The 26,669-nt window shown below is 54.8% G+C and overlaps 3 protein-coding genes and 1 long non-coding RNA gene across 6 annotated transcripts; 2 read left to right on the forward strand and 2 right to left on the reverse strand.

Annotated features, from left to right (window-relative positions):
• Positions 1–660: 660 nt before the first annotated feature.
• On the reverse strand, positions 661–2,690 carry LOC311587341. The gene is made up of 3 exons (XR_014775826.1): positions 2,404–2,690; positions 2,220–2,330; positions 661–2,131 (listed from the first exon to the last, which is right to left on the reverse strand). It is a non-coding gene; the product is annotated as an uncharacterized lncRNA (long non-coding RNA).
• Positions 2,691–6,353: 3,663 nt separating this feature from the next.
• On the forward strand, positions 6,354–10,946 carry KREMEN2 (kringle containing transmembrane protein 2). 2 transcript variants are annotated; one of them, XM_084762249.1, is made up of 9 exons: positions 6,354–6,745; positions 6,991–7,165; positions 7,883–7,974; positions 8,046–8,170; positions 8,349–8,502; positions 8,824–9,156; positions 9,251–9,376; positions 9,459–9,537; positions 9,771–10,946. In XM_084762249.1, the coding sequence occupies exons 1-9, from the start codon at positions 6,652–6,654 to the stop codon at positions 9,979–9,981; spliced, it is 1,389 nt and encodes a 462-aa protein (XP_084618375.1). In that variant the 5' UTR covers positions 6,354–6,651; the 3' UTR covers positions 9,982–10,946. The 2 variants fall into 2 exon arrangements, with proteins under 2 accessions (XP_084618375.1, XP_084618376.1); XM_084762250.1 differs by lacking the exon at positions 9,459–9,537.
• A 210-nt stretch (positions 10,947–11,156) lies between these two features.
• PAQR4 (progestin and adipoQ receptor family member 4) lies at positions 11,157–14,778 on the forward strand. Its single transcript, XM_084764401.1, has 3 exons — positions 11,157–11,706; positions 13,172–13,393; positions 13,501–14,778. The coding sequence occupies exons 1-3, from the start codon at positions 11,541–11,543 to the stop codon at positions 13,932–13,934; spliced, it is 822 nt and encodes a 273-aa protein (XP_084620527.1). The 5' UTR covers positions 11,157–11,540; the 3' UTR covers positions 13,935–14,778.
• PKMYT1 (protein kinase, membrane associated tyrosine/threonine 1) lies at positions 14,764–25,648 on the reverse strand. 2 transcript variants are annotated; one of them, XM_084764399.1, is made up of 8 exons: positions 25,411–25,648; positions 18,646–19,133; positions 17,198–17,691; positions 16,457–16,563; positions 16,165–16,337; positions 15,819–15,976; positions 15,087–15,164; positions 14,764–14,998 (listed from the first exon to the last, which is right to left on the reverse strand). In XM_084764399.1, exons 2-8 carry the CDS (start codon positions 18,994–18,996, stop codon positions 14,887–14,889), a joined length of 1,473 nt encoding a protein of 490 aa, XP_084620525.1. In that variant the 5' UTR covers positions 18,997–19,133; positions 25,411–25,648; the 3' UTR covers positions 14,764–14,886. The 2 variants fall into 2 exon arrangements, with proteins under 2 accessions (XP_084620525.1, XP_084620526.1); XM_084764400.1 differs by lacking the exons at positions 15,819–15,976; positions 25,411–25,648 and having other exon boundaries at positions 18,646–19,130.
• Positions 25,649–26,669: the final 1,021 nt, after the last annotated feature.

Consider the following 26,669-nt stretch of genomic DNA (forward strand, 5'->3'; position numbering starts at 1 on the left):
TGCTGCATAAGTAGAGACAAGAGGATTTCAAGCAAAACCTCAGCAGTGGGGTGTGAGTTTGGTTTTTCGAGGCAGCGTTTCTCTGTGTAGCTGTCCTGGAACTCATCCTGTAAAGCAGTCTGGCCTTAAACTCAGACCTCCACCTGCCTCTGCTTCCCAAATGCTGGCGTTAAATGCGTGTGCTACCACCACCACCCAGGAACAGTGAGATTAAATCCCAGCTCACCTCGGGCCCCAGCAGCTTCCACACCCACTTCTGCCTCCAGGCACCTCCTCAACAACCTGCCAATGCAGCCCCCCAGCACCTGCCAGAGCCCTCTCCGTGCTTTAAGGACAAGACTTAGGGTGCCACGGCCTTTAGGCCTTTTCCCACTTGCCTCATCCTGCAGCCTCTTTCTCTGGAAGGCCAAAAGAAGCTGCCCAGTTCTCTGGGGAGACTGATCTTCTGTTCTCACTCTGGAGGATTCTAATAGGCCCTGTGTGACCTGACTGGCCACAGCAGGGGCTCCTTCCAAAAAGGAGGGCATTAGAAGCTAGGCAGCCTCTCCTGGCAGCTAGGTGCTTGTACCCTGCCCACTGTTGGTTCGCTCCCCACTGCCCTCATACCAGCTGTGCTGTCCAGCGCACATTATCGCTTCGGAATAAATTGCCAGGACCAGCTGCCAAAAGCTGTTTATTTCAGAATTTTGGTAAAGTTGAACAGTGCTTTGCCTGAGGTCACACACGGCTGCAGTCCCCAGCGCAGCCTCTGACACTAGAGGCTCATCCTCTCCTGTGCAGCTCTGGGCAGAATCTAGATTCTTCGACAATTCACTGACCAAATCGGGCCATCCAGGTTTGGTTTTGTTTTGAGAATCAAAAGTTTCAAATTGCTTGTGCCTGTTGTAGTCCCCAATACTCAGGGAGTCAAAGTAGGAGGACCTCAAATCAAATTTGAGGCCAGCAGGGGGGCTGCATAACCAGTTCCAGGCCAGCCTGAGCTACATAGCAGAGCCTGCTGAGAGGTGAGATAGGACCCTGCCCCCATCTCTTACTTAACCCAGAGACAACTTAATTAATGAGAAACTATAATGAGCCTGCATCTGTCCCTCCACTGTCAGCACAGAGAGGGACTGCTGTATGCATGGTCACATCCACACTCCAGAGGGTTAGCTCACGAGCGTGTGGAACTCCAGGGGCCTGGATCTCAGGGGCACTTTCAAATTCTACCTGCCATAAGCTAACTAACCCTTACTAACTCATGCCTCCCTGCCCACGCAGGGTAGCCCAGGAAAAAAAAATGAAAAAGTGCTTCTGGATCTGGGCAAGTGAGCATGGAGGAGTGGGCTTACAGCAGTGTCCTTAGGCAGAAAGCCCACTGGCTTAGTGCTCAGAAGCCAGGGACCCCAGATGAGCTGCAGTAGGCCCTGACTCCTCTGGTGCCTGGGCTGAGCCAGGAAAGCTCAGGGGCTACAAGAGGTGAGCTTGCTGTGGCCCCGGGAAGGAGGCAGCCTGGACCTTGGATGGAGAGCACTGCTTGAGCTCTCGGGAATGGAGGTCAAGTGCCTGCTGGGCCATTCCTTGGTCACTCTTGAGGGCTCAGGGCCTTTGCTTGCAGCTCATGGCTCTCTTTTGGGTCTTGCTGTCACCCCATGGGAAGAAGCTACTGTTAAGGATGGAGTGGGCAGAACCTTGCCTTCTTCAGGGTAGATTTGGGGGAATAAAACTTTGATGCCATAAGCCAGAGAGGAGAGACACACTGCTGGGCGTCTCCCCTCCCTCATCCCTGAAGGCTGTGAGACAAGGACCCACCCACCAACCCACATACCCTCCTCTCGTGGATTCTGTCCTTCATCCACTCAAATGGTTTGTACATACATGCAGGGTGCTTGGCAGATACTACAGCTTCCTCTAAAGCACGGGGTGGGAGCGGGGCAGACCTCCTTTTTATACTCAAAGCCGAGCATCAGTCCTGGTGCCAGTAGGGTCTTCAGAGGGACAGTGGAGAAGGCAGCTGTGGGCCCTGGGGCTCTGAAGAGAGGCTTCCCAGCTGGCCCTGATCCGGGCTGTGGAGGAAGATACGCTGCAAGCTCTTTCCAGTTGGAGGGCACCTCCAGCCCCCGTTGCAAAGCCTCCATCTGGACTTCCAGGCCTGGGCACAGAGAGAGCCATGAGGGAGGGGAGCAGGTTCTGAGGCAAAGGCTGTGGGCTGAGGGATGAAGTCAGGAGAAGAGAGGTACCTCCTTGAGACAATGGGAAGCCAGAGCCAGGAGAGCGAGGAGAGCTAGGACTCCAGCAGCAATTGGGACCCCCAAGGGCATCTGTAGCTCCCAGCTGGTACCATAATTTCCCTGAGGAAAGAGGAGACAAGAGTCAGGGGTCCCGGGAAGCCTGAAGGGAGGCTGGGCGGGGTCCAGTTCTCACCGTTCTGCTCCAAACCAGCGGATTCTGAAACCAAGTCATGGTTGGTTCCTCACTGTTGGGCCTCCAGGCTCTCAGTACTCCTCCCAGAGGTCCCCCCACACACCCATGTCCCCTCAAGACAATCTCTGTAGCACCACCAGCCTAGCCTAATTGTAAGTGACCAAACAGTCTTTCTGTTTAGCCATCTCATTCTTCGAAAGTGAAACCTTTCCTTCCCAGGCCTCCTGTGAGGGAGGGGCAATGAAGAACCAGCAGAACCCATAGCCCCAGGTCAGTAGCCGCCCTTCCTGAGGCCAACTCAAGAAGAATTTCATGGGCGGAGCAGACAAGCTGACTCCACCTCTCAGAATCGCCAACCAATGACGGCAAATTCGAATACATCATGAGCGGTCTCTAGAAACAGAGTCTCCAGCGCCCCCTGCAGGCTGGTGGCAGATATAACTAGCAAAGGTTGCCACCCTCTGTGCCTCCCAGAGGGACAACCCTGTGGCAAGACGGCTGGACACCTATTTCTCCAGCTGTGGTACCTCAGTAGTGAATTTGGTAGCATCTCGATAGGGAAACTGAGGCAGGGGAAGCTTAAGAAACGTGTTGATCTCACAATAGATGGACACAGTCAAGTGGGCGTTCAACAGCTGAGTGTCTCTCAGCCCTGCACAGGCTGTGTGACCAGATCACCCAGGACAAGCCAGCAGCATATATTATCACGAGGTGAATGTGCTCTGGAGTTTTGGGCCTCAGAAATGATTACACATCCTCCCAATACAGTGAGGCACATGCTATGCCCTGCCCTCTCCCGGCTGGCCGGGTAGTCATGCAGCCAGAGGAGCTGGGTTCAGGAAATTGTGACGGAGGGTCATGGTAGGCTTCTGAAATCCACAGCCACAAACAGCACCCTCACTAGGTCTTACTTATGACTGGGGCCAAGTAAAGGAAGACGCACGGAAGGTCAGAGAGGGAGGGGCAGTTACCCGGAAGTGAAAGAGACAAGAACAGACTCTGGGGTGGGGGCGAGGTGGTGAGGGAAAGCATGAACGCAGGCATGCACGCGGAATACCGTGTGCCAACACGGATAGCTCAGAGTGGGGCTTGTACAGGTAGTATCATTGTAGAGGGCCGGAGATGGCAGACTGGGGATTTGGGGGTTCCTTTTATTCTGAGCCCACACTGGGGTCTACCTTTACTTGGATTCCCAAGAAGAAACAAAACAGGATTCAAATGCACCCTGGGAAACTTCCTGGGATAACACCACTCACTCAGTGTCTCCACCTGTTCACACTGCTCCCCCCATGGGGTAAATTTGATATCATATACTTCAAAGGAAAGATGAGCAAAGGCCACCTACCCTTATGTCCACGTTTTCTGTTCTTTCCTCTCTACTGTCCCCACATGTCAGGTCTGTGCATGCAAACCTATATATGGAAGTAACAGGCCAAGGCACTTCTACGTCCACCAGGGTCACGGTCTTAGGCACTAATTCCTATTCTAAGTCTTTGAATACCTCAGTCCCCCCATCTGTGAAAAGGCACTACTGAGGAGACTGCCTAAGGATAGCAGCTCTCACTGGAGGGCCCCAAAGTAATGGGACTTCTGGACAAGGAAAAAAAGAACTAGTCGCTGGGCATGGTGCCCATGCTTTTCGTCCCAGCATGCAGGGGCAGAGGCAGGTGGATCTCTATGTCTTCCAGCAGTCCAGCCAGGGCTACAAGTGAGACTCTGTTTAAAAAACACAACAGGAGCCGGGCATGGTGGCGCACGCTTTTAATCCCAGCACTTGGGAGGCAGAGGCAGGCGGATCACTGTGAGTTCGAGGCCAGCCTGGTCTACAAAGTGAGTCCAGGACAGCCAAGGCTACACAGAGAAACCCTGTCTCGAAAAACCAAAAGAGAGAGAGAGAGAGAGAGAGAGAGAAAGAGAGAGAGAGAGGAGAGAGAGAGAGATCTAGTACCCCTCTATAGCCACATGGTCCTGTAGAGTCAGAGAACCCCAAAGATGTAGGGTAGGAACAAAGGTGCCCAGCACCTAGCTAATACTCGGCTGGAAATCAGGCTCCTAGTGAGCCCATCGTTGCCAAGGGCCTCTGAGCCCCAGTCCATGGATCTGCAGAATGGGGAGGTGCAAATGTTCCCCTAGGGCCTTGGGAATGCTGACAGGCTGCTGCCTGTACATCGCAGAGTGTGGAATGCTGGGGAAGTGTGTGTTGAGGGGTGCAGGGCATGAGGCCTTTCTTACTTCTCAAAGGTTGCACAAGCCACAAGCTTGTGGGCAGGGACACTCTTCCTCTTTCCCCCCAGTTCCACCTCAGTGTCCCCGGCCTGGTAACTGAGCACCACTCCCCTCCCTTGTGCGTTTGCGAGAGACAGGACTGGGCTGATCCCTCCCAAACTGTGGAGCTTGTTCTAAGGCCCACCGTTCCGCGGCCAACCCTGCCATGATTCCGGCCTGCATGAACGCTCGCTCATTCCTCTATCCGACTTCACTTCCTCCTCCACAGGACTGACCCTCTCATTTTCTGTGAGGGGTGGGGACCACAGAGGCCCCAGCTTCTTTTTGTCCTCGGGTGGAAAGGGAAGGAAAACCCAAGACAGACAGGTCTTCTTGGGGCGTCCTTGTTAGGCGGCTGGAGTGCTGGAGGGGGGTTGTGCAAGGGAGGGGGGACTTCCAGCTGATCGCGCTGCCAGAGGAGGCGCCCCTCACTACCAGCCTACAACCTCAGCAAGTTCATCTCCTTGGAATACCCTACCCCTACCACACTCACTCTACCCATTCTTGGCGCTTGTCGTGGCCCCAAGAATCTTCCGGTGAGGTGAGGTGCCACCTACAGAAGTGCAGGAGTCCCTAAGCGTGGATGTCTGCCGCACACACTCTGGCCTCTCAGAACCCTCTCAATGAATCTTCCTTCTCCATCTGCTCCAGGACTTGCATGCGGTGCGTTAGGTGGAGGAAGCCCAGGACTGTCAGAGCTGGGCCAGGTCAGCCTGGGCCCAGGGTATACAGGGGCTCGTGAGGGATGAGCAGGCTGGTCTGATTGACAAGGGGTCTGAACAGGGTATGGCTACGCAGAGTCCCCGTTCCCCCCATCATCTCCCTCCCTGGGCCCCCGCCCCCGCCCTCCCACGCACCTGTGCTGGCCTCCCCCCAAGCCCTGGGGCAGCACTGAGAGATCAGAGGACTCGGAGGAGTCGGGCTCAGGGGGAGGGGGCGGGGAATTTCCCCCCACGCCTGCCTGGGCCTGCTCCCCTCCCCTTCCCCTGCCAGGTGGGGGGCACCGCTTGGGGAATTCCACCACAGGCAAGGCTCCGGAGAGCCTGGGCTGGGGTCCTAGGGAGTGGAAGAAATGGTAGCGGGAGAGGGGGCGGGCCGGAGCCAGGGGCGCAGCTGCCTTCCTCCCCAGACACCAGCTGCCCCTGCCTGTCGCGAACTGAGCGTCCACGATTCCTGCCTGACTCCCGCGATCAGGGGCAGGGAGTGGTGCTTTCTTATTCAAGCCAGCCGCGATGGCATCCGGGGAGAGAGGAACGTGAGGTCTCCGAAAAGATGAGCGTGTGAGCGTCCTACAATGAATGAGTAGATTGAATGGGAGTGCGCTCGCGCACTTGAATCTGGGTGCCCGTGTCGGTTTGACTTGGTGCCGCCGCGGGAGGGAGTCCTGTAACTCCCCTTTGGGGTCCTCTAGAGCTCTGCTAACCTGGCCAGTCCTCCTCTATACCCTCCCAATAGAACCCACATCGACCCTGAAGGAAGAGAAGAAAGGGTGGGAAAGGCATGTGTTGGGGCGGTGGGGGTCGGGGGGACAGGCGTGGGAGGCGTCTGGACCTGCTGCCTGCGCTCCAATCGCGGGCGGGGCTTCCAGTCTTCCCTAGGGGTGTGGGACAAGAGGGGAGGGACCTGTAGGGACACAAGGGGGCCAGGAGGCAGTGCTTCAGAGACCTAAGTGAGGGAGACCCAGGCTGCAAGGCATAGTTCGATGAGGTGGGTGTTGGGGCCCAGGTACGACCCAGAGCTAGAAAGCCGAGCCTGAGATCATCCTCCGGCCAGAAACCTTCTCTAGAGACCCCTGAAGAGCCACAGCCCGGTAAAGATCTCGGGCCGGTTCCAGACCCGCAGCGTCAAGCAAAGTAAGAACAGGACAGACGACCAGAGAGCAACGCCCCCTGCACCCCCAGGACACCTGGGAGACCCTAGAGCGACCCCGTAGGCTTCCCAGGCCCGGTGTTCTGGCCAAGGCAACAACTCTGGTTAGGAAAGATGGGGACACCGGCTCTGCAGGGACTCCTCCTCCTCTTCCCGCTACTGCTGCCTCCGCAGCGCTGGGCCTCAGCAGGGAGCCTGCACAGTCCAGGTGAGTTAGGCACAGTGACCAGGCCAAAGTCACTACTATGCTCGCTCCTGCGCGTTTGCGCCCAGGGATGGGACCCCAAAGTTGGGGAGGCGGAGGAGCAGATGGGTGGGTCAGCTGAGCAGCTCGAAGGCCCCTTGGGGGATGGGGAGTGGGGAGTACTGCCTGGGACTAGGCAGGAGTCGGGTGAGGGGTGAGGAGGCCCCGTGAGCTTCCAGACTTCCTCAGATCCCGCGGTTGCCGGGCAGGCCTGTCCGAATGCTTCCAGGTGAATGGCGCCGATTACCGCGGCCACCAGAACTACACTGGCCCGCGCGGGGCCGGACGCCCTTGTCTTTTCTGGGACCAGACGCAGCAGCACAGCTACAGCAGCGCCAGCGATCCTCAGGGCCGCTGGGGGCTGGGTGCGCACAACTTCTGCAGGTAAGGAGCGGCGGTGTGTGGCAGGGGTGCGTTCCAGCAAGGCTGGCCCAGTGGTGGCAGGAGGCGGGGCAGACAGGAGGTCAGCTCTGGCCTGGTACAGTAGTACCCTCAGGAAGATTTAGGGGCGGGGCCCATCTCATACTAGGTCCTCAAGGTTCGCAAACAAAAACAAAAACACCCCTCTCAAAAAAACAAAAACAAAAACACAACGACTTTAAAGATGTGTAGGACTTAGGTGACAGTTTTCTGCAAGGCCTCCATTCAGGGACAAACAGTCTACACCCTCAAGGGGCCCTTGGATACCGGATCTGGTTGGACGCGGCCCTTGGAATAATTGGACTGGCTCTGCACTACTTACTTGAGCTGCATCTACAATTCGTAGTAATAGGTGTTCAAAGCCACAGCCACTTTTCTGCTGAGCCACAAAGCTTAGGGCTTACCGTTTGCACACCTTTAAAGTATTATGGAAGAGAGGGGTGGTGAAGACCCACTGAAGCCAGGGGAAGTTCTGTCAATGAGGGCAACTCTAACCCTTAGAAAGGGCTCTACAGGCTCTTCCCTTGGGAAATCAACGTTCAGGAGGCGGTAGGGGAAACTAGAAAGTGTAACTGACAGAGGGAAGCTGGCCTCTAAAACACGCAGAAGCGGGGTGGTGGTCATACTGCATAGGTCCCGGGCAGGACAGTGGGTTCCACACCATCTCCCTCCCAACCACAGAAACCCCGATGGTGATGTGCAGCCCTGGTGCTACGTGGCAGAGACCGAAGAGGGCATCTACTGGCGCTATTGTGATATCCCCACCTGTCACAGTGAGTGCACTCAAGAGCCTAGCCAGAGGGTCTCTTTCAAAGGTGAGACTCTGACTCTGCTCCCTCCACAGTGCCTGGGTACCTGGGCTGCTTCGTGGACTCTGGGGCACCCCCTGCTCTCAGTGGTCCTAGTGGCACTTCCACAAAGCTTACAGTCCAGGTGTGCCTTCGATTCTGCCGCATGAAGGGCTACCAGGTACTGTCCTTGGGCCCAGACCAGTGACCCCTGACCTTGACCTCAGGACCCCACCCAGCTCCCAACACCCGATACCAAAATTTGATACTAGCTTCTGAGCCTCACCAATCACCCGACCCCACTACTCCGCCCATATCCGCCATCTTTGCCTTTGGGGTCACCCAGTCTGTGCTCCCAGCTGGCTGGTGTGGAGGCTGGTTATGCCTGCTTCTGTGGCTCTGAAAGTGACCTGGCCCGGGGACGTCCGGCCCCTGCCACCGACTGTGACCAGATCTGTTTCGGCCACCCAGGCCAGCTGTGTGGAGGCGATGGTCGACTGGGCATCTATGAAGGTGAGATGTAGACCAGATTGAAGAAGAGTGGAGCCTAATGTGCCAGTCCCCTACTAGGAGTGGAATCGGGGAAGCCTTCTGTTGGATTGCGGCAAGATAGGGAGACTAAGATTGAAGGCAGGATTTGTAATGGGCATGAGACTGAACCTGACGGCGGGCAAAGCAGCACTTGATAGGAATTGGTACGAAGGCAGGGCCTATTTAAAGAAACTGGGCGGAGTAAGGCCTAGTTGGAAAGGGGAGTCTTTCTGCAGAGATCTCTGCGCTAGAAAGACAGAGCCAGACTAGCCTCAGTTTCTTGACCGCCTGCCCTGCCCGCAGTGTCTGTGGGCTCCTGCCAGGGAAACTGGACGGCGCCTCAGGGTGTCATCTACTCCCCGGATTTTCCGGATGAGTATGGGCCAGACCGGAACTGCAGCTGGGTAGTGGGCCAATTGGGCCCTGTGCTAGAGCTCACCTTCCGCCTCTTCGAGTTGGCCGATTCTCGAGACCGGCTGGAGCTCCGCGACGCCTCGTCCGGCAACCTGCTCCGTGCCTTCGACGGCGCCCATCCGCCGCCGCCAGGGCCGCTGCACCTGCGTACTACTGCGCTGCTGCTCACCTTCCGCAGCGACGCACGAGGCCATGCTCAAGGCTTCGCGCTTACCTATCGCGGTGAGCCACGGGCCGGCCCTCCTGCCCGCCCCACCCCCACCCCCGCCTACACAACCACACTCCTGTCCACCTCACCTCACACCTCTCTCCGCAGGGCTACAGGACACAGTGGAGGACAGAGCGTCTTCCGAGGATTCGGCCGAGACTCCCGCAGGGGATCCCGATGGGACTAACGTGAGCTGCAGCCCCAAGCCTGGAGCTGCACAGGCTTCGATAGGGGGTGAGGCTGGCTTTGCAAGGTGGGGGCTAAACAAGGATTGGTCCCTCGGAGGCCTCCACTCATCGCACCCTTGTGCCCGCAGCCCGAGTTTTCTCCACCGTGACCGCCATCTCCGTGCTGCTGCTGTTGCTCCTGTCTCTACTGCGTTTGCTGCGTCGACGGTGCGGGCGCTGGGGCAGGGCCTGAGGGCAGACCTCGCACTTGGGCGCCTGATGCCTCGTGCCTCGGGTGTGGGGGCTCTGGTGGGGAGCTGGGACCAGGGAACAAAGCTAGGAAGGTCCTGGGTTCTTGAGTGGGCGAGGCCTTGGGAGAATTGCGCACAGGTTCGCAGGCAGAGCAGGATGTTAGAGGCAGGACTGGGTGTGGGTCCAGCTGACGTCTGCTCCCTCTCTAGGAGCTGTCTGCTGGCTCCAGGAAAAGGGTCTCTGGCCTTGGGACCTTCCCGGGGCCCCGGGAGAAGCTGGGCTGTGTGGTACCGCCGGCCCCGAGGGGTGGCCCTGTCCTGTCCCCCAGGGGACTCTCAGGTTGAGGGTCCTGCCGCAGGCTACCGGCCTCTGAGTGCTTCCAGCCAGAGTTCCTTGCGCTCGCTCGTCTCTGCTCTCTGACCCCAGACCTACGGGGGTCCGTCCACAACTTCTGCCAGCAAGATGGACGCCGGAGATATTATGCAGCACCCTACCTCGATCTTGTGCCCTTTTAAAGGCAGCTCAGTCTCTGGCCATCTCGGGGAGACCAGAAAACCAGACAGGAAGCATCCGGTGCTGTTTGGGAACTTGGCCTGACCCTTGGGGTCCAAGTGGCCAAAGCCAAAGTGCAAAAGGAATCCACGGCCCTAATCCATGGACCTTGATGTAAGGGATGGTGTCTGGTTTCAGGGTTCTTTGCGCCTCTTTTAGGGGATGGTCCTGGACTGCTGCCCTTGATGAAAAGTTAGGGGCCAACAAAAGTGACCTAAAGACTCACTATAGACTTAAAATAAAGGACCTATTTTGGTAGAGGCTTCAGCAAGTTCTTTGCCCGAGGGAGGGGCTATGCTAATAAGGGTGTAGGGCAGGAGAGATGCAGGTGAGATGCTGGGCATTTCTCAGCGTTGTGAGAGAGGATGTGGAAGCTGGTTAGGGGTGGTTTGTTTGTTTGTTTTTTTAAATAAGGAAGAAGCGCCTTCCTGGTCCTGGCCAGAGAAGAAGGGAGCTGACAGTTCTTTCCTGGCCTCCTACCTTCGCTTGTTCCTTGCTTGTACAGGGCAGGGCCAAGGGTGTGCCTTGTGGGTGATAATAGGGAACAAATTGGGTGGAACCCAAGCTCGAAGAAACCTGGCCGGAAGGGCTGGGCCTCGCCAAGGACTCCAGGTGTGTCACACATCTTAGACGCTGAGGTACCCGGCCAATGGGTACCTCCAAAGTGAGGCGCTGCGCTGGACTCATCTAAAGGGGGGGGGGGGGGAGGCATAGCCAGCAGCACCTTGGACAGGGTCTGACTGTGGGCTTAGGGCTGGGTAGGCAGGTCGTGTACTGGAGGTGGGTGCCCAAAGGTGTGGTAACCTGGAGGTCACTAAGAAAGCTGGGGTGTGAAATGCTGATAGACGCAAGGTGCCAGGGCACTCCAGTGGAGGAGCCCGACCCAGAACATCACGTCCCAAGCCAACAGCCATCCCATGCAAAGAAGGCTGGAACCGCATATGTTAAAAAGAGAAGGCCTGGGCGGTCTAGGGGGAGGAGCATCTTCGCCTGCTGCGCCCATTGGTCCTTGCCACATGAACGTCAGGAATTCAGCGCGCGAAACACAGGCAGGGTGGCTGGGCTGAGGAGCCGGGGTGGAGCCTGGCGTCCCCTCCGGCGTCCGGCCGCACCCGTCCTCCCGGCTGCGGCGAGAAGCCTGGCTGCCTTTGCGGCCAACGGGAGCTCTCCCTGCGCTGTTCTGCCACGGTGGAGCTGGACGCACTGAGCTCCCGCAGCCGGGTCGCTAGCTTCCTCTCCTCCTGCGGGGGCGTTGAGCTCACGCGTGCGCAGCTCGTGAGCAAAGCGGGCCGGGACCCCAGGCTGACCCAGTGCAAGGCGACCGGACAGCCCGGAGGTGAATAAGGATGAGCTTCCCAGCGCTGCAGCTCCACTGAGGAGGAAGCCCAGGGGTAGAGGGTCGCCAGTCGGCCGCAGTGCGTGAGGCCATGGCGTTCCTGACCGGGCCGCGCCTTCTGGACTGGGCTAGCTCGCCGCCACACCTGCAGTTCAATAAGTTCGTATTGACCGGCTACCGGCCGGCCAGCAGTGGCTCGGGCTGCCTGCGCAGCCTCTTCTACCTGCACAACGAGCTGGGCAATATCTACACACACGGTAGGTGAGCTGCCTCCCGCTTCATGCTTCCCGCACTCACGGCAGGCTTGCCTGAGAGCAAAGCAGCCCCCCAAGCCCAGATCCTGGGCTGTCACTGCCCTGCTTGGGCCAGGCGCCGCGGTGACAAAGCTGTCATTGTCCCAAGCTTCCTTGCCAGCTTCTGCTTCCCCAGTCGTGCCCCAAAGCAGGAGAGGGGGAGCAGAGTAGGAGCCAGTTTAATCCCGCTGAGCCCAGGGGTAAGAATCCCGGTGTCCCCTTGGTAATCCTGCGCCCTGAGCACCCTCCCCCTCCAGCGCTCGTCCTGGAGATGGGCGTTCACTGCCTAGGAGGAGTCAGAAAGAAGACCGCCCCTGCCCAGCCCAAGCCCCTCCTCACGATGGCCTAGTGTCCCCTCTACTGTATCACGGGGCTCCGCCTGGTGGCCCGTCCTCGTACCCCCTCCCTCCCCTTCTTGCGGCCCCTAGAGCTCTGCTGACACAGCCCTGGTCTGTCCTTGAGCCGCCCCAGCTGGGAGAGGGGACTCGAGCCAGCTAGATTTAGACTTGGCTTTTCTCTAAAGGAGCGGGAGAGCGCTATTGTTTAGCGAGACCCCCACCAAGAGTGGGGCTGAAGCCTGCATTTGTCCTCTATTAAGGCCATGCCAACTGCCTGTGGGGAAGGGTGGGAATGGCCAAGAGAGGCCGGCGCTGGAAGGAACAGCTCCTGAAAGCAACCCCCAATGGAGAAGGGCAGGCTTCTTTTGGCCCCTTCCCCTCGGTCTGGCCTTTCCTGGCCTTCTTTCTTTAAGGAAAACAAAAAGACCCAAGGCCTCCATCTGCCTGGACATTTGACAGTGTTAAGTAACCCTGAGGCTGGTGTGTCCTTCCTGTCCTAACCAGAACTCAGGCTGAGGTCATGCTTCCCCAGGCGTCTGCAGGCACTCTGGGACAGGCAGGCAGACCTGGTCTGGCCTCCTGTGTGGCGGGGAGGAGTTGTCTGCTCTGTTCATCATCCTTGACCCTTTGCCTACTTGCTGGGCTCAGCTGGGACAGGTTACTCCAAGCCTGTTTCTACACCTGCAAAGTAGGTCTCATTGTCTCTACTTCCGAGACCTGCAGGGAGCCCTGACAATAACGCTTCTGAAAGCCCACAAGACCTGCTTCTGTGTGGGCTGGCAGCAGCACTAAACTCTGCCTTGCTCTCTTTCCTGCGTTTTCACTAGTCAGGCCACTTTATTTTTTTACATGTATATATTAACTTAGCGTATGGGTGAGCATCTGCCAAGGAATGTGGAGGGGACAAGACAACTTGTGAGAACTAATCTCTCCTACCACGTGCAGTCCAGGATCAAGCTGAGGTTGTCAGGGTAGCCTGTACTAAGCTATCTTCCTGGGTCTGATTGATACCTTTTTTTTTTTTTTTTTTTTTTTGGATGTGACTGTTCCTTTACGCTGACTGTCTGATGGGTAACTATTCTTCTCTCTAGGGCTAGCCCTGCTGGGCTTCCTGGTGCTGGTGCCGATGACCATGCCCTGGAGTCAGTTGGGCAAGGATGGCTGGCTAGGAGGTACACATTGTGTGGCCTGCTTGGTTCCCCCTGCAGCCTCTGTGCTGTATCACCTCTTCATGTGCCACCAAGGAGGCAGTCCTGTGTACACCCGGCTTCTTGCCCTGGATATGTGTGGAGTCTGCCTTGTCAACACCCTTGGTGAGCCAGGGCCCCAAGAAGGTGGAGGCAAGGGCCACTGGTGGGAGCCCTGGGGTGGGAAGATCAGCTAGCTTGGACTTAAACCTTTCTCTGCTTTCTCTCTGCAGGGGCCCTGCCCATCATTCACTGCACTCTGGCTTGCAGACCCTGGCTTCGTCCAGCTGCCTTGATGGGTTATACTGCACTGTCAGGTGTATCCGGCTGGAGAGCCCTCACTGCCCCCTCCACCAGTGCCCGGCTTCGAGCCTTTGGATGGCAAGCTGGGGCCCGCCTGCTGGTGTTTGGGGCCCGTGGAGTGGGGCTGGGCTCAGGGGCTCCAGGATCCCTGCCCTGCTACCTGCGCATGGATGCACTGGCACTGCTTGGTGGGCTGGTGAATGTGGCACGTCTGCCAGAGCGCTGGGGGCCTGGCCGCTTTGACTACTGGGGCAACTCTCACCAGATCATGCACCTGCTCAGCGTGGGTTCCATTCTCCAGCTGCATGCTGGTGTTGTGCCTGACCTGCTCTGGGCTGCGCACCACGCCTGTCCCCCAGACTGAGCTGCCGCCTAGCTGCCAAGCCAGCCTACCCACAGCTTCCTGGGATAAATAACACCACCTTTCCTCCTTCTGCTGGTCTGCAAGGGGCTGGCTCCCTGGAGGAAGCACATATGGGACTTCCTAGCTGGGAGAGCACTCTTCATTCTTCCCTGTGGATTAACCTCTTCTTGACCCAGGCCTTCAAATTCAAGCTGCCCCTCTCCCTGCCATCTTCCCTCCAGGGTACTATTTCACTGTCAGCTAGAAGGACACCATTCTTTCTTTGAGCCTCAAATTTTCCCTGTTTGACCTGTGAGTTCATGTCTGACAGTTGAGCCCAGAACCACTACCCCATCTTGCTGCTCCCATAAGACACCTCCTGGATTCTTGAACTAGCCTCGCTGCCCCTGCTTCCTGACCTCCATCTACCTGCCCTGCATGCCAGACCTCTCAGCAGCCACAACTTTACCATTCCTGTCATTCCTGCAGTCAGGATGCAGGGTAGTGGGACCAGGATCTTCTCTCAGGACCAAGCAGTATTGGTCCTGCCTGTATTATCTGGCCAAGAGACAGGAGGGGAGCTGCTGCTTTTCCTAGGCAACAGGCACAGATGTGGAATGGAGGCTTTGGACTCAGGCTCCACTGGACCAAGGACTCATCGCTTCAGTGCCATGGTCTGACTGGTTGACCTGCCCACCAGAGAGGTGTCTACTCAGGAAATCTCTATATAGTGGGTGGCTCCAGCCTTCTGGCCCAAGGGCACCCTATAGCAGGGTACCGCCTCACAGCCAGATTTTCCTGGAGGCCTAAGACCCTGGACAACATCAATAAAGGGACAGAAAGCGCTGTGTTGCCATATGAGCAACCTTGGATGCTCCCAAGACTCATTACTTTTTATTAGATACAGAAGTTTCTGGGGGAGAGGTGGGCAAGAAGGTCAGAGGGTTAAAAGCACCAAGGCTGGGCCTGTGGCTCAGGCTGGGTCTAGCGAGTCCTCAAACAGGCTGAGGAGGTTCTTTGGCTCAAAGGTGGGGCAGGGACCTCTAGGAGGCTCTGAGTCCATGTCAGTTAGGTCCAGGATATTCCTTGGGAGAGAGGGGGAAAAAGGAATAAGACTTTGGATCCCAAGGTTAACTGTGCTCAACAGGGCCCTGGGCTTGCTCAACTCCTCACCTTCGTATGCACCTGCCCCGAGGGGTGGAGGTTCTCCTAGTGATCCGGGACAGGATGGTCTCTGGGGAGAGTGAGGGACTACAAGAAAGGACAGGACAAGCAGAGAGTTGAGAGCTGGGGAACGTACAAGGCCATAACAGAAACCATAAAGACTGACCGCTGCCAAGTGCTCCCATCCGACCATGTTCAGGGGTCACCTCTGTCCCTTGTTAGGGTCATCTGAGCTGGATGTCAAGTTTTGGTAAATGGAGCTTTTCTGGCCTTTTGCTATGTTACAAAGAGTCTTCAGAGTGATGGAAACGGTACTATAAAGGGAGGGAGTCCTGAGTGTATGGCTCTTTCTTGCAGCAGTTTCTTAATTATACACTTGTGCCCTTGGCTGGCAGACACCTGGGACTAAACGGATGCTCTCAGAACAGAGGCTTACCAGGTTCTGAGAGCCTCCACCCAGGGGAGGGCAGCACTATCCCTGAATGGGGGGGGGGGGGTTCTACAGAGGTAGGGGCTGCAATCCCGCACTAATGACTAGTATAAAGTTGTACTGAATGTCACAGCTGCCTACACAGACCAAAAGGCACATCTATACTGCCAGTCTTTGTGTGACAGAGGCCCATCCACCCTCCTCTCCGTGGTCCCTGGGACTCCTTCCATGTGGCATTGACTGTAGTGATGTATACACATATGCACGCACGCACACACACACACACCCCTATGTCCTAGACTGTCACCCACCCTATGCTGTCATCATCCCAGCTGCTGGAGAGGCTGCTGTCCAGGAGGGGGCTGCAAGGTGGAGAGCCAGGTGGTGTGGCTGGTGGGCCTGGAGGCTGCAGCCAACTGGCAGGATGAGCCAAGCCATGCCAGAGCCAGCACAGCAGAGTGATCAGGGCCTAAGGGAAAAGTGAGCCTCAGAACCCAAGCCTTGTGACAAAAATCACAGCACTTAGGAGGCTGAGGTAGGAAAATGATGAGTCAAGGACAACCTGGTCTATACAGTAAGCACAAGGGAGCCTCAGGTGACGAGGTAGGTCCCTGGGGAAAAGGACAGATCGGGTAGCCCAGGACCATAAAGCCTTACCTGCCACAGGGCCCAACCTCGACTCAGGGCTTCAGCAGCCATATACCACAAAACATTCCAGGGACGCGGCTGCCTCAGCATGGGCAGGGCCAGCAGAGCCGCAGCTGTGGCTCGCAGCTGGGGGTCAGGCTCCAACATCATGGTGAGGACAGAACGCAGCTCAGAAGACAGACCTGGCCACGAAGCGGGGCCATGTTACTGACTGGGCCCCCAATCCAGTGGTGGCCCTACTACTAGCCACCTTGCCACAGAAGCTGATGGTAGCTGGCTCTGTTTCTGAGCCTCCACTCACCAGCAGTGAACTCAGGGGGCAAGTATCCCTGGCGCAGCTGCTGCCAGCCCTCCCCGCCATGGGGCAGTTCCATGTTGCAGGCCACTTCCAAGATGGTAAGTCCCAGACTAGGAAGGACAGGGTATAAAGACAAAAAGGCCGAATAAGTTTTGCCACATAGGTCCCAGTACCACGCAGAATCTTGGTGGGAAAGAGCTGCTCTCTTCCACCATAAACCATAAAGTTAGTAGGAGAAGGGTAAGGAGCTGTAAGGGGACCCCTGGAGAGCCAGTGAGCACCAGTCAGGAAGGACCTTGTTGTGAACTATGGACCCCACTCTTAAGCAGCTAACACTTTGCAGTGGAGGTCCATCAGAACCCATTGACATGCAAATTGGTTTCCATGGTTATTAGGGTTGGCAGGGCAGCAGGAGCCAGTGTGGACTCAGAACCCTGGGCCTGGGTACAGTCCCAGATATTAACTGTGCACTCCACCTCATTACTCTGCCTGTGCTGAGGCACAGCCATAGAGCTGCGAGGAGATGCTAGCCTGTAATGTAAAGGGGCCTCTGGTGGGGTTATTGCTTTCTCTTGAGACCTTTTCGCTAGTGGGCAGGGTCAGCACCCCCCAGGCTTGAATGCTCTCCTATCCTAGTGCACCAGGAAAGAGCTCCTCTGTTGGGCAGTCCCTCCCTTTCTGCTGACCAGCCCCCGGTAAGGGACTTTTGCAGTCCTTCATGACGTCTCCACGTCCCAGGCTCACCTGAACACATCTGCCGCTGTCCCGTAGGAGCCCTGCAGCAGTTCTGGGGCCATGTAGCGAGGGTCTCCCTCCTGAGCCTCACCAGCGCCAGTTGAACCCAGCTCCACCAGTAGTCCAAAGTCACCCAGCTTGCAGCGGCCCCGGGGCCCCAAGAAGATGTTGGCAGGCTTGACATCAAGGTGAACTAGGCCTTGACTATGTAGATGGTCCAGAGCCAGAAGAGTGTCCCGCAAGTAGCCCCAGACCTGGGCCTCTGGCAGGCTGGCCCCCCAGGCTTCACAGTGTTGCTGCAGGCTGGGCCCACAGAGCTCTGTCTGCAGGTATAGGATGCCGCCCTCCTCCCAGGCCCTCTCCAGTCTCACACAGTGTGGGTGCTGCCCCACCTTCTCGTGGCCGCCTACCTCAGCTAGCTTACGAGTCCGGTCTTTGGGGCCTCGGAAGGGAGACATGGAGCGCTTAACAGCATAGAGCCGGCCATCTTCCTTGGAGCGCACCTGGAAGGGAGATGTTGCCCAGAGGCAGCATGGGGGACAATCAGATTTCACAATGTAGGGGAATACATGTCAGTGTTGGGCCTCTGCTGCAGTGATGACCAACTAGACACCTGTCTACCGCAGGATGGTACACCAGAGACCCAGCAACAGAGGGGATGGGACAGACCTCTGCCCTCTGCCCAGGGCCCAGGCCTAAGAGAAAGATTTAGTCCCAAAACAACAGGGACAGTGTGTTCTGTTGTGTCCAAGCTTTCCTCTGGAGAGGAGAGCTGATCCAAGGGCCTGTGCTGCTTGTATTTTGAATAACATTGCCTTTAAGTAATGTTTGTGTAAAGGAAAGCTACTATTTTAGAAAATATATGAACAATTGGAAAATTAATACCATATTAAAGAAAACGAAATTGTAATGGGTGCAGGAAAGGTACAGCTTTTGAGCCTGCTAGCTTAGGGTGCAGGGTGGACAGCGGGGTCAGCTCCAGGCCAGACAGAACCAGCCATGGGCACCAGCACAGCCACCTCCAGGCAGAGAGGTGGCAGGAGAAAACTACTGCAGGCTATGTCAGGCCCTGGACAAGGGGCCAGCATGAGGCAGATCACGTCAGTGCATGACCCAGGGATGGGGAGGTGGCTGTAAGCCCGAAAGAGGCAGGGTGTAGGGGCTGGGGAGACGGCTCAGATGTTAAGAGCACTGTCTGCTCTAACAGAGGTCCTGAGTTCAACTCCCAGCAACCACATGGTGGCTCACAGCCATCTATAATGAGGTCTGATGCCCTTTTCTGGCCTGCAGGTATATATGCAGACAGAACACTCATAACATAAAATAAATAAACCTAAAAAAAAAAAAAAGGCTGTCAGAGAATAAAGGCAGCAGAATGCCCAGGACACTTACACCGAGGGAGGGGAACCCAAGGCAAAGAGGCTCCCCAGAGAAGCTAGGAAACCACCTTCATTTACCTTGAAGACCTCTCCATAGGAGCCATGACCCAGGCGGCTGAGCCTCTGGAAGTTCTGCTGAAAGAAGGACTCTGGCCGGCTCGGGTCATACCCGGGACTCTGCAGGGTCTCTGAGGTATCACCCAGGAATGACACCCTCCGCGGCCGGGGCTGGTGCCAGCCTGGGGTCCGAGGAGGGAACAGCCGGCTGATAGGGATGCTGCCCTTGGCAGGAGGCCGCGGTGGAAGGCTCCGGCTGAGGCCCCCAGGCCTTTTGAGGGAAAAACCAGGCTCTGCATGTCGGAAGTAAGCTGGAACTGGGATGGGGGTACCACTTAGGGGTGGTGGGGTGCCCTCAGTGGGCATGGACATGGCCAGTGCTAGAGGGTGAGAGCACAGAGCAATGTGTCCACTCAGACAGCGCTGGATCCTGTGGCCCACAAGAGAGCCACTTCTTTGCCACACACACGTTCTACTTTCCACATGAAGGTTGTGTGGGCCACAAGCACCTGTGGAGGAGGGAGAGAAGCGGCATCACACGCCTGCGCACAGCGCCCCTGAAGCCTACAAGTGGCACACATATGAAGTCAGGTCTCACAGGAGAGTGTAAGCCAGGCAGCTGGAGTTGCCCCTCGGCCTTCCTCTCTCATCACCAGAGCCACAGAAAAACAACTTCCAAGTTCCCAAACGTCCTTTCTTCCATTTCAGCGTTACTGCAGCAGAACTGCTTCTCGTTTAGACTATCCGTATAAAATGTGAAGAGACCTGGGACTTCTCTCCAGAAAGAGACAGAATAGAGGAAAACTATTCATCACCATCTTAAGCCTCTGGGTGTGGCACTAAAGACAGAGAAAAGGAAACGTTTACAGAAGAAACTCCAGCAAATCTTGGTAGTACATGGAGGAACAGTAACCTCCAGCACTGTGGGCACACGGCCAGAGGTGAGGCTCGCTGCTCAGCTTCCAGTCAGAGGTAAAGTGCCTGCCTCAGAAGAGCAGGCTCCCACCAACTCCACAGGGCTGCGTCTCTGCTGACTGGTAGACTAGCCAGGCCCTTTCTTCTCTCTCCCCACTGCTGCATTGGCAGACAAGATGGAGGCTCTACATTAGGCCTGGCAGGCTGAGAAGGCCATGGTCCACGCTCCAGCTCATTCAAAGGAAGGGAACTAACTCCACATGGAAGAGGCAGCCAGGGAAAGCCTCTGTCTTGTCCCGCCTCCTGAGGCAGCAGGGCCAGCCAGGGGAGAGGGCACCACTGTCCACAGCACAGCTTAGATACACTGCCCTGGGACAGAGGCAGGCTGTAAACAGAGTCGTAAGGCTGTCCCCAGGAAGAGGTGACGTTGAAACACTGTGAAGTTCATATCTGACAATGCTGTCAGAAAAGCCAGTGGGGAGTGAATGGAGAAGGGCACAGTGACCGTCACCTACAGTTCCAGCACCTGGGCACAAGAGACGAGAAGATACGTAGTTCAAAGCTGTTCTTGGCTTCATATAGAATTCAAGGCCAGCAGGAGTTTTATGAGACTCTTGCTAAAAGAAAAAAAAAAAAAAAAAAGGGAGGGGGACCTGAAAGATGACTGAGCAGGTAAAAACGCTTGCCTTGCAAGCCTGACAACCTCAGTTCAAGCCCCAGAACCTACATAAAGGCGAGCGAAGAGAACAACTCTACCATATATAATATTATTATTATTATAATATAATATAATATAATATAATATAATAATATTATCCACCCTGATAATATTTTTTAGCAAATGAGAGCTTTAGGTCTTAGTTGTGGGGTTGGGCATGGTGGTGTATCCCTGTAATTTTAATAGTGAGACTGAGGCAAGAAGCTCACAAATTAGAGCTCAGCTTGGGCCACATATCCAGACCCTGTCTCAAAAGGAGGAAGCAGGGGCTAGAGAGATGGCTCAGTGCTAATAGGACTGACTGCGCTTCCAGGAGACTGAGCTTCATTCCCAGCACCCACATGGCTGCCAGGGAAACCTGACACCCTTTTTTGGCCTCCATGGGCACTGCCCACATGTAGAACATAGGCATATTCAGGAAAAATACTCATACACATTAATAAATCTCAAAAAATATTAAGAGGTCTGGAGGGATGTCTCAGCAGCTAAGAACACTGGCTGCTCTTTCAGAGGACCAGGGTTCAACTCCCAGCACCCACATGGCAGCTCACAATGTCTGTAACTCCAGTTCCAGGGGATCTGCACTCTGACGCATACATACATGCATACAAAATACCAAATACACATAAAAGTAATAAATAGCGGGGTGTGTTGGCGTATACCTTTAATCCCAGCACTCGGGAGGCAGAGGTAGGCAAATCGCTGTGAGTTCGAGGCCAGCTTGGTCTCCAAAGTGAGTCCAGTACAGCCAAGGCTAACACAGAGAAACCCTGTCTTGAAAAAACAAACAACAAAAAAAGTAATAAATAAATTATTAAGAACTTTTTTTTTTCTTGAGACAGGGTTTCTCTGTGTAGCCTTGGCTGTCCTGGACTAACTCTGTAGACTAGGCTGGCCTCGAACTCACAGGGATCCCCCTGCTTCTGTCTCCCGAGTGCTGGGATTAAAGGCGTGCACCACCAACTCCCGGCCCTAAAAAATATTTTAAAGCCAGACCCAGTACAAATTGTACCTGTAATCCCAGCAGTCGGGAGGCAGAGGCAGGCTGATCTCTGTAAGTTTGAGGCCAGCCTGGTCTACAAAATGAGTCCAGGACAAGCAAGGATACACAGAGAAAGCCTGTCTCAAGAAAACAAAGAAACAAAACACACACACACACACACACACACACACACACACACACACACACTTAAAGAACTAGGAGAAATGCTGGGCCTGATAGTGTATGCCTTTAATCGCAGCACTCAGGAGGCAGAGGATTTCTATGAGACTAATCTACAGTACAACAAGAGTAGGATGGCATGTATAGTGAGATTCTGACATCCCCCACCCCCCAAAAAAGGAAAGGAAGAAATGTAGCTCAATGGTTCAACGGTAGAGCACTTCCCTGGCATGTGCTAGGCCCTGTGACAGATCCCTACTACCAAAAGAAAAACGAGCGGCCATATGTTAGAAGCACAAATGTCCCTGCACTCACAGAGACCACTAGGGAAGTCCAGAATGTTAAACACATGGTTTTCAAAGGAAAAGATGTATAACCTCTTCCACCCAAAAGGCTGGGAATGCAGGTGGCTAACAGCCTAGGTGACCCCTGTGCTATATATAGAGCCAGGCTATACCGGGGTCCCCCAGGCTCCCCCAAGCAGGACCCGTGGTGGCTATAAAAGAGCCCAGATGACCACTGCACTATCTGTATAACCAGGACCAGACCCTCCACGAGGCCTTGAGATAACACACGCAGCCTATCTATAGAACCGAGGCACCCTTTGATCTAATTATGCTTCCTTGTGCACAAGAGATTGTGTTATGCCAGGAAATCTTCTTCCATATTGTCCTGTACTTAAATATGCCTTCAATAAACTGCCCAGTGTCAGGTTCTAGAAGTTTGAACCAACACTAGCTACTGAGTTATGCTGAATTGGATTTCCTTCTTGCCTCACACAGATGAACCCTTGCCAGGCCCTGGTGTTTGCAGAGGTGTGGTGTATACACACACACACACACACACACACACACACACACACAAACAACTCAAGGCCTAAAGAAAGGGAAACCATGTTCATAGCAATGGTCTTGAAGCTGTGAACTGGGTCATATCATATAGTTTACAGTACAGCGTTTGCCTAAAACACTGAACCTTGAGAGGCCTGCAGCTCAGTCTCTAGCACAGAAAACAAATCCCTGCTAACCTCTCCAAATAGGTCTGCAGACTTAGCACAATCCTTGTCAGAATTCCTGCTGTTTTGTTATTGAAAACAATAAGCATGCTGGGAGGTATGCTCAGGAGGTAGAGGCAGGTGGATCTCTGTAAGTTTGGGAACAGATCTATATGGCAAGTTCCAGGACAGCCAAGGATACATGGAGTAAGCATGTCTCAAAAACAAACAAACAAAAAAAACAGGGGGGAGAGGGCGGTTTTTTTGGATTTTTGAGACAGGGTTTCTCTGTGTAGTCTTAGCTGTCCTGGACTTGCTTTGTAGATCAGGCTGTCCTCAAACTCATAGCAATCCACCTGCCTCTGCCTCCCGAGTGCTGGGATTAACGGCGTGAGCCACCACACCCGACAAAAAAAAATTTTTTTTTTCTTCATCTTGTTTTGTGTCCTCATCCCCTACCACCACCACCACCACCCCCAGAAAAAACTCATTACATAACTCAGGTTGGCTCTGAACAGCCTCCTGTGTCAGCTTCCAGAGAGCTGGAATTACTTGTTTTCAAAAAGGGTGCTAAATGACTGAAAAAGAAAGAAGAGTCTTTTCAACAGAGACAACTGGGTAGCTACATGAGAAAGTAATTTAGGAAGAAATTTGGTTTATCTATTTTTCTCACTCATTGTATTTATAGTTTTGTTTTGAGAAAAGTCTATGTAACCTGCACTGATCTTGATCTTGAAATAATCTTCCTGTCCTAGTCTTCCAAGTGCTAGGATTATAGGCAATGAGGACCACAGCTGACATCCATTGACAGAAATATTAGTGTGTGATCTCGGAATGGATGCCCCAGGCTCACTAATGGTCTGCATATACATATATGCTTTCTTAGGACGCTTTTTTTTTTAATTTAAGATTTTTCGATGCAGGTTTCTCTGTGTATTCTTGCCGGACCTGGACTCACTTTGTAAACCAGGCTGGCCTCGAACTCACAGAAATCCATCTGCCTCTGCCTCCCAAGTGCTGGGATTAAAGACGAGCACCACTATGCCCGGCTTTAGGATGCCTTTTAAAAAGCTATTATTCATTTATGTTACTAAGGATCAAACCACGGGCCTAATGCATGCTGGGCAAGCATTCTACTAGAGCACATCCTCAGCCCTACAGATCTGTGCCTCCTAAATATGACACCGTGTTAGCTCCCTAAACCTGAGGTGTAGTTCTGTTTGATTTTTAAGACAGGGTCTCTAGTTTAGGCTGTCTTCAAACTCACTGTGGGGCCAAGGATAGCTGTGAGGTTTTGGTCCTCTTGCTTCCATCTCCAGAGTGCTAGGATCACAGGCACGTACCACTACACCCAGCTTATGAGGTTCTGGGTATCAAACTGAGGGCATCATTCATGTTAGGCAAATGCCATACCAACTGGCTTATTAATATAACCCAGGCCCTAAATCTGGGGTATTTTGAATTATGAAGGGCCCCTGGCACCAGGAGTTTGTGGACCTGCAGTTTTGCGCTGACATACAGAGCTGAAGGACTCAAGACCAGTGTCTAACGTAAGTGCTAACTGCTATCTTTTTTTTTTTTTTTCAAGACAGAGTTTCTCTGTGTAGCCTTGGCTATCCTGGACTCCCTTTGTAGACCAGGTTGGCCTCAAACTCACAGCAATTCGCCTGCCTCTGCCTCCCAAGTGCTCTTCGTCAGTGTTTTAGGTAGTAGTTGAAATGACTCAAGTGCCATGGGTTTGCTACAATGTTATAATTGAAACAAAAATAAGAAAGCAATAGAGTCCATTTTAGGGGAAGCCACAATGTATCAAAAGATGCCACTCCTAGCCTCCGGAGGTGGCTAGATCAAATTACTTGGAAAATGGTCAGCCTACTGAGGTTAGGGACTTAAATTAAGAGGTTTGGCTGCAAGGCTCTCTTGTTACTTCAAGAATCTCATCCCAGAGGTGGCCTTTAGCCTAGTGATAAAGTACCTGCCTGTACAGTCAGGGCCCTGTATTTGACGCCCATCCTAAAAAAGAAACGGAGGGGGGAAAAAAAAAGCCCATCCCAGGTCTTCTTGGAGAAAGGAAAGCGTCAGGATCCATGGTCACACACCCTTTGAAGGAAGGGGGACACGGCTCGCAGGTTAAGAGTACTTGCTGCCTTTCCAGAGGCCTAGATTTGATTCCCAGCACAAAGTTACTGTAACTCCAATCCCAAGGGGATCTGACACTATTTTCTGGCCTACGTGGGCACCAGGCACAGGCACACCTGCAGATGAAAATACCTGTACATGTTTAAAGAAAAAAAATATTTTTTTTTCTTTAAAGGACGAAGAAATACAGTCTCCGTGCCTAGCACCTGGGGAATCCCCTTCTGTTTTTAACCAGGAAGATGGTCCACCCTCAGGGTCATTTTCGTTTTAACATCACTGGTCATTTACATCCTAATACCTCTGGCCTGGCCAAACAACCTTCCTTTAGGGGGTAAGAGGGGTTGGTAGTGGAGTCCTGAGCGGCCCTGAGCCACCGACCAGGCAGGGTGACATCCGCGGTTTCCAGGGGCCTCACCCTCTCACTGAGCTTGGACACATCTGTTGACCACCATCTAGCGCTAGACTGTGAGTTCCTCCCAGGCAGGGCCGCCGCTGAATTCGCTCCGTGGGCGAGGGGGAGACCCTGACAAACAATTGCGTAAGGCCGGCTGTCACCCGGGAAGGGCTCGTCCCAGAGAGCGGAGGGGGGAAAAGAGAGGCAATGCTGGGAAAGGGACTCCCGGTGGGGAGGGACAGGCGGCCCGCGGGAATAGGCGGGGTGTGGGCGACAGCGCTGACCCGGAGTCACCCGAGGGCCGGCGCCGGCCCGTGACAGGCAGGGAGGGGTGGGGCTGCTTGCAAGGGGCGACCGGGCACAGAGGGAGGAGGCCGGAGACCGTCACGGGGCGCAGCGCGGCGGGAGCGCGGGGCAGGGCGCCGGGCGGAAGGAAGAGCGGCGCGGCCCGGAGCCCGGCTCACCTGGGGAGGCTGGGCGGGGCGCGGCGCAGCGCAGCAGCGAGGTCCGAGGTTCCGGGTCGGCGGAGGCCGCTGAGGACCTCACAGAGGCCAGGCAGGCCGGGGTCCCGCAGAGGCGCCTCTGGACCCCGGGGCGAAGCACTCTCTCAGAAGGGGAACGGCCCGTGAACGCGCGCGGAGTCGGCTCGCGCCAAAAATTCCAAACCGGCCTCGAGGCCCCGCCCAGGCTCGCCCGTGGCCCCGCCCCCCGCCTGCCGCAGCCGGTCAGGCGCCGGCGGCATTGGCTCCGCCTCCCGTCCTGCGTGCGCACCGGGGACCGCCCCCGTCCCAGAGGCCTGGCGGAGCGCTGTCATTGCGCAGGCGCACCTCTTCTCGGCCTATTGCTGCCTGGGTAGTTAAATTCGTAGTCCTGAACGCCTTCTCTGGGACGCCTTAATTCTCCTGTCCGTAAAAGGGGCAGGCAGGGCTTTTCCGCTGGGGCCAGTACAATCAACCCAGTGCCCCCTACACATCATCTACACATTGAGGCACCGATCTCCGTCACACCAGGATAGCGATGAGGAGCGCCACTTCTCCGAAGGCGGAGTCCCCTTGTGAATAGGCTTCAGCTGCTTCTGAGGCTGATTTCCTCATCCTTCAGTTCTGAACCTTGTGTTCAACCCCTATCAGCCTCGTCCTGGTCTCACGACCTCTACCTCGGGTACATGCTGGGCTGGGCTTCAGATTGTCACCTCTTTGTCAAAGTGGAGCCGAGGAATCTAGAAAAACCAAAAAAAAAAAAAAAAAAAAAAAAGAAAGAAAAAAAGAAAAGAAAAGAAAAAAAACAAACAGCCCCTCAAAAAATAAAATAAACAAACAAACCCAACAAAACCCAAAACCACTGCAGTGATACATGCCTGTACTCCAAGCACAGAGGCTTCTGAGGCAGAAAGGTCACGTGAGCCCAGGAATTGGAGGCCAGTTGGGCACTATAACAAGACATCATCTTAAAAACAAACAGATGGGCTGGAGAGATGGCTCGGCGGTTAAGAGCACCGACTGTTCTTCCAGAGGTCCTGAGTTCAATTCCCAGCAACCACATGGTGGCTCACAACCATCTGTAATGTGATCTGATGTGCATGGCATATATAATAAACAAAAAATATTAAAAAACAAAAAACAAACAGACAAGTAAGTAAAAGTTAGGCAAAGTGGTATATGTCTGTAAAGCCAGCACTGGGGAACTGGGGAGAGTGAGGCAGGGGTATCTCTTGAGTTTGAGG

The sequence above is a fragment of the Acomys minous genome, assembly GCF_964271855.1.
Source record: "Acomys minous genome assembly, chromosome: 16".
In the NCBI taxonomy this organism is placed as follows: Eukaryota; Metazoa; Chordata; class Mammalia; order Rodentia; family Muridae; genus Acomys; species Acomys minous.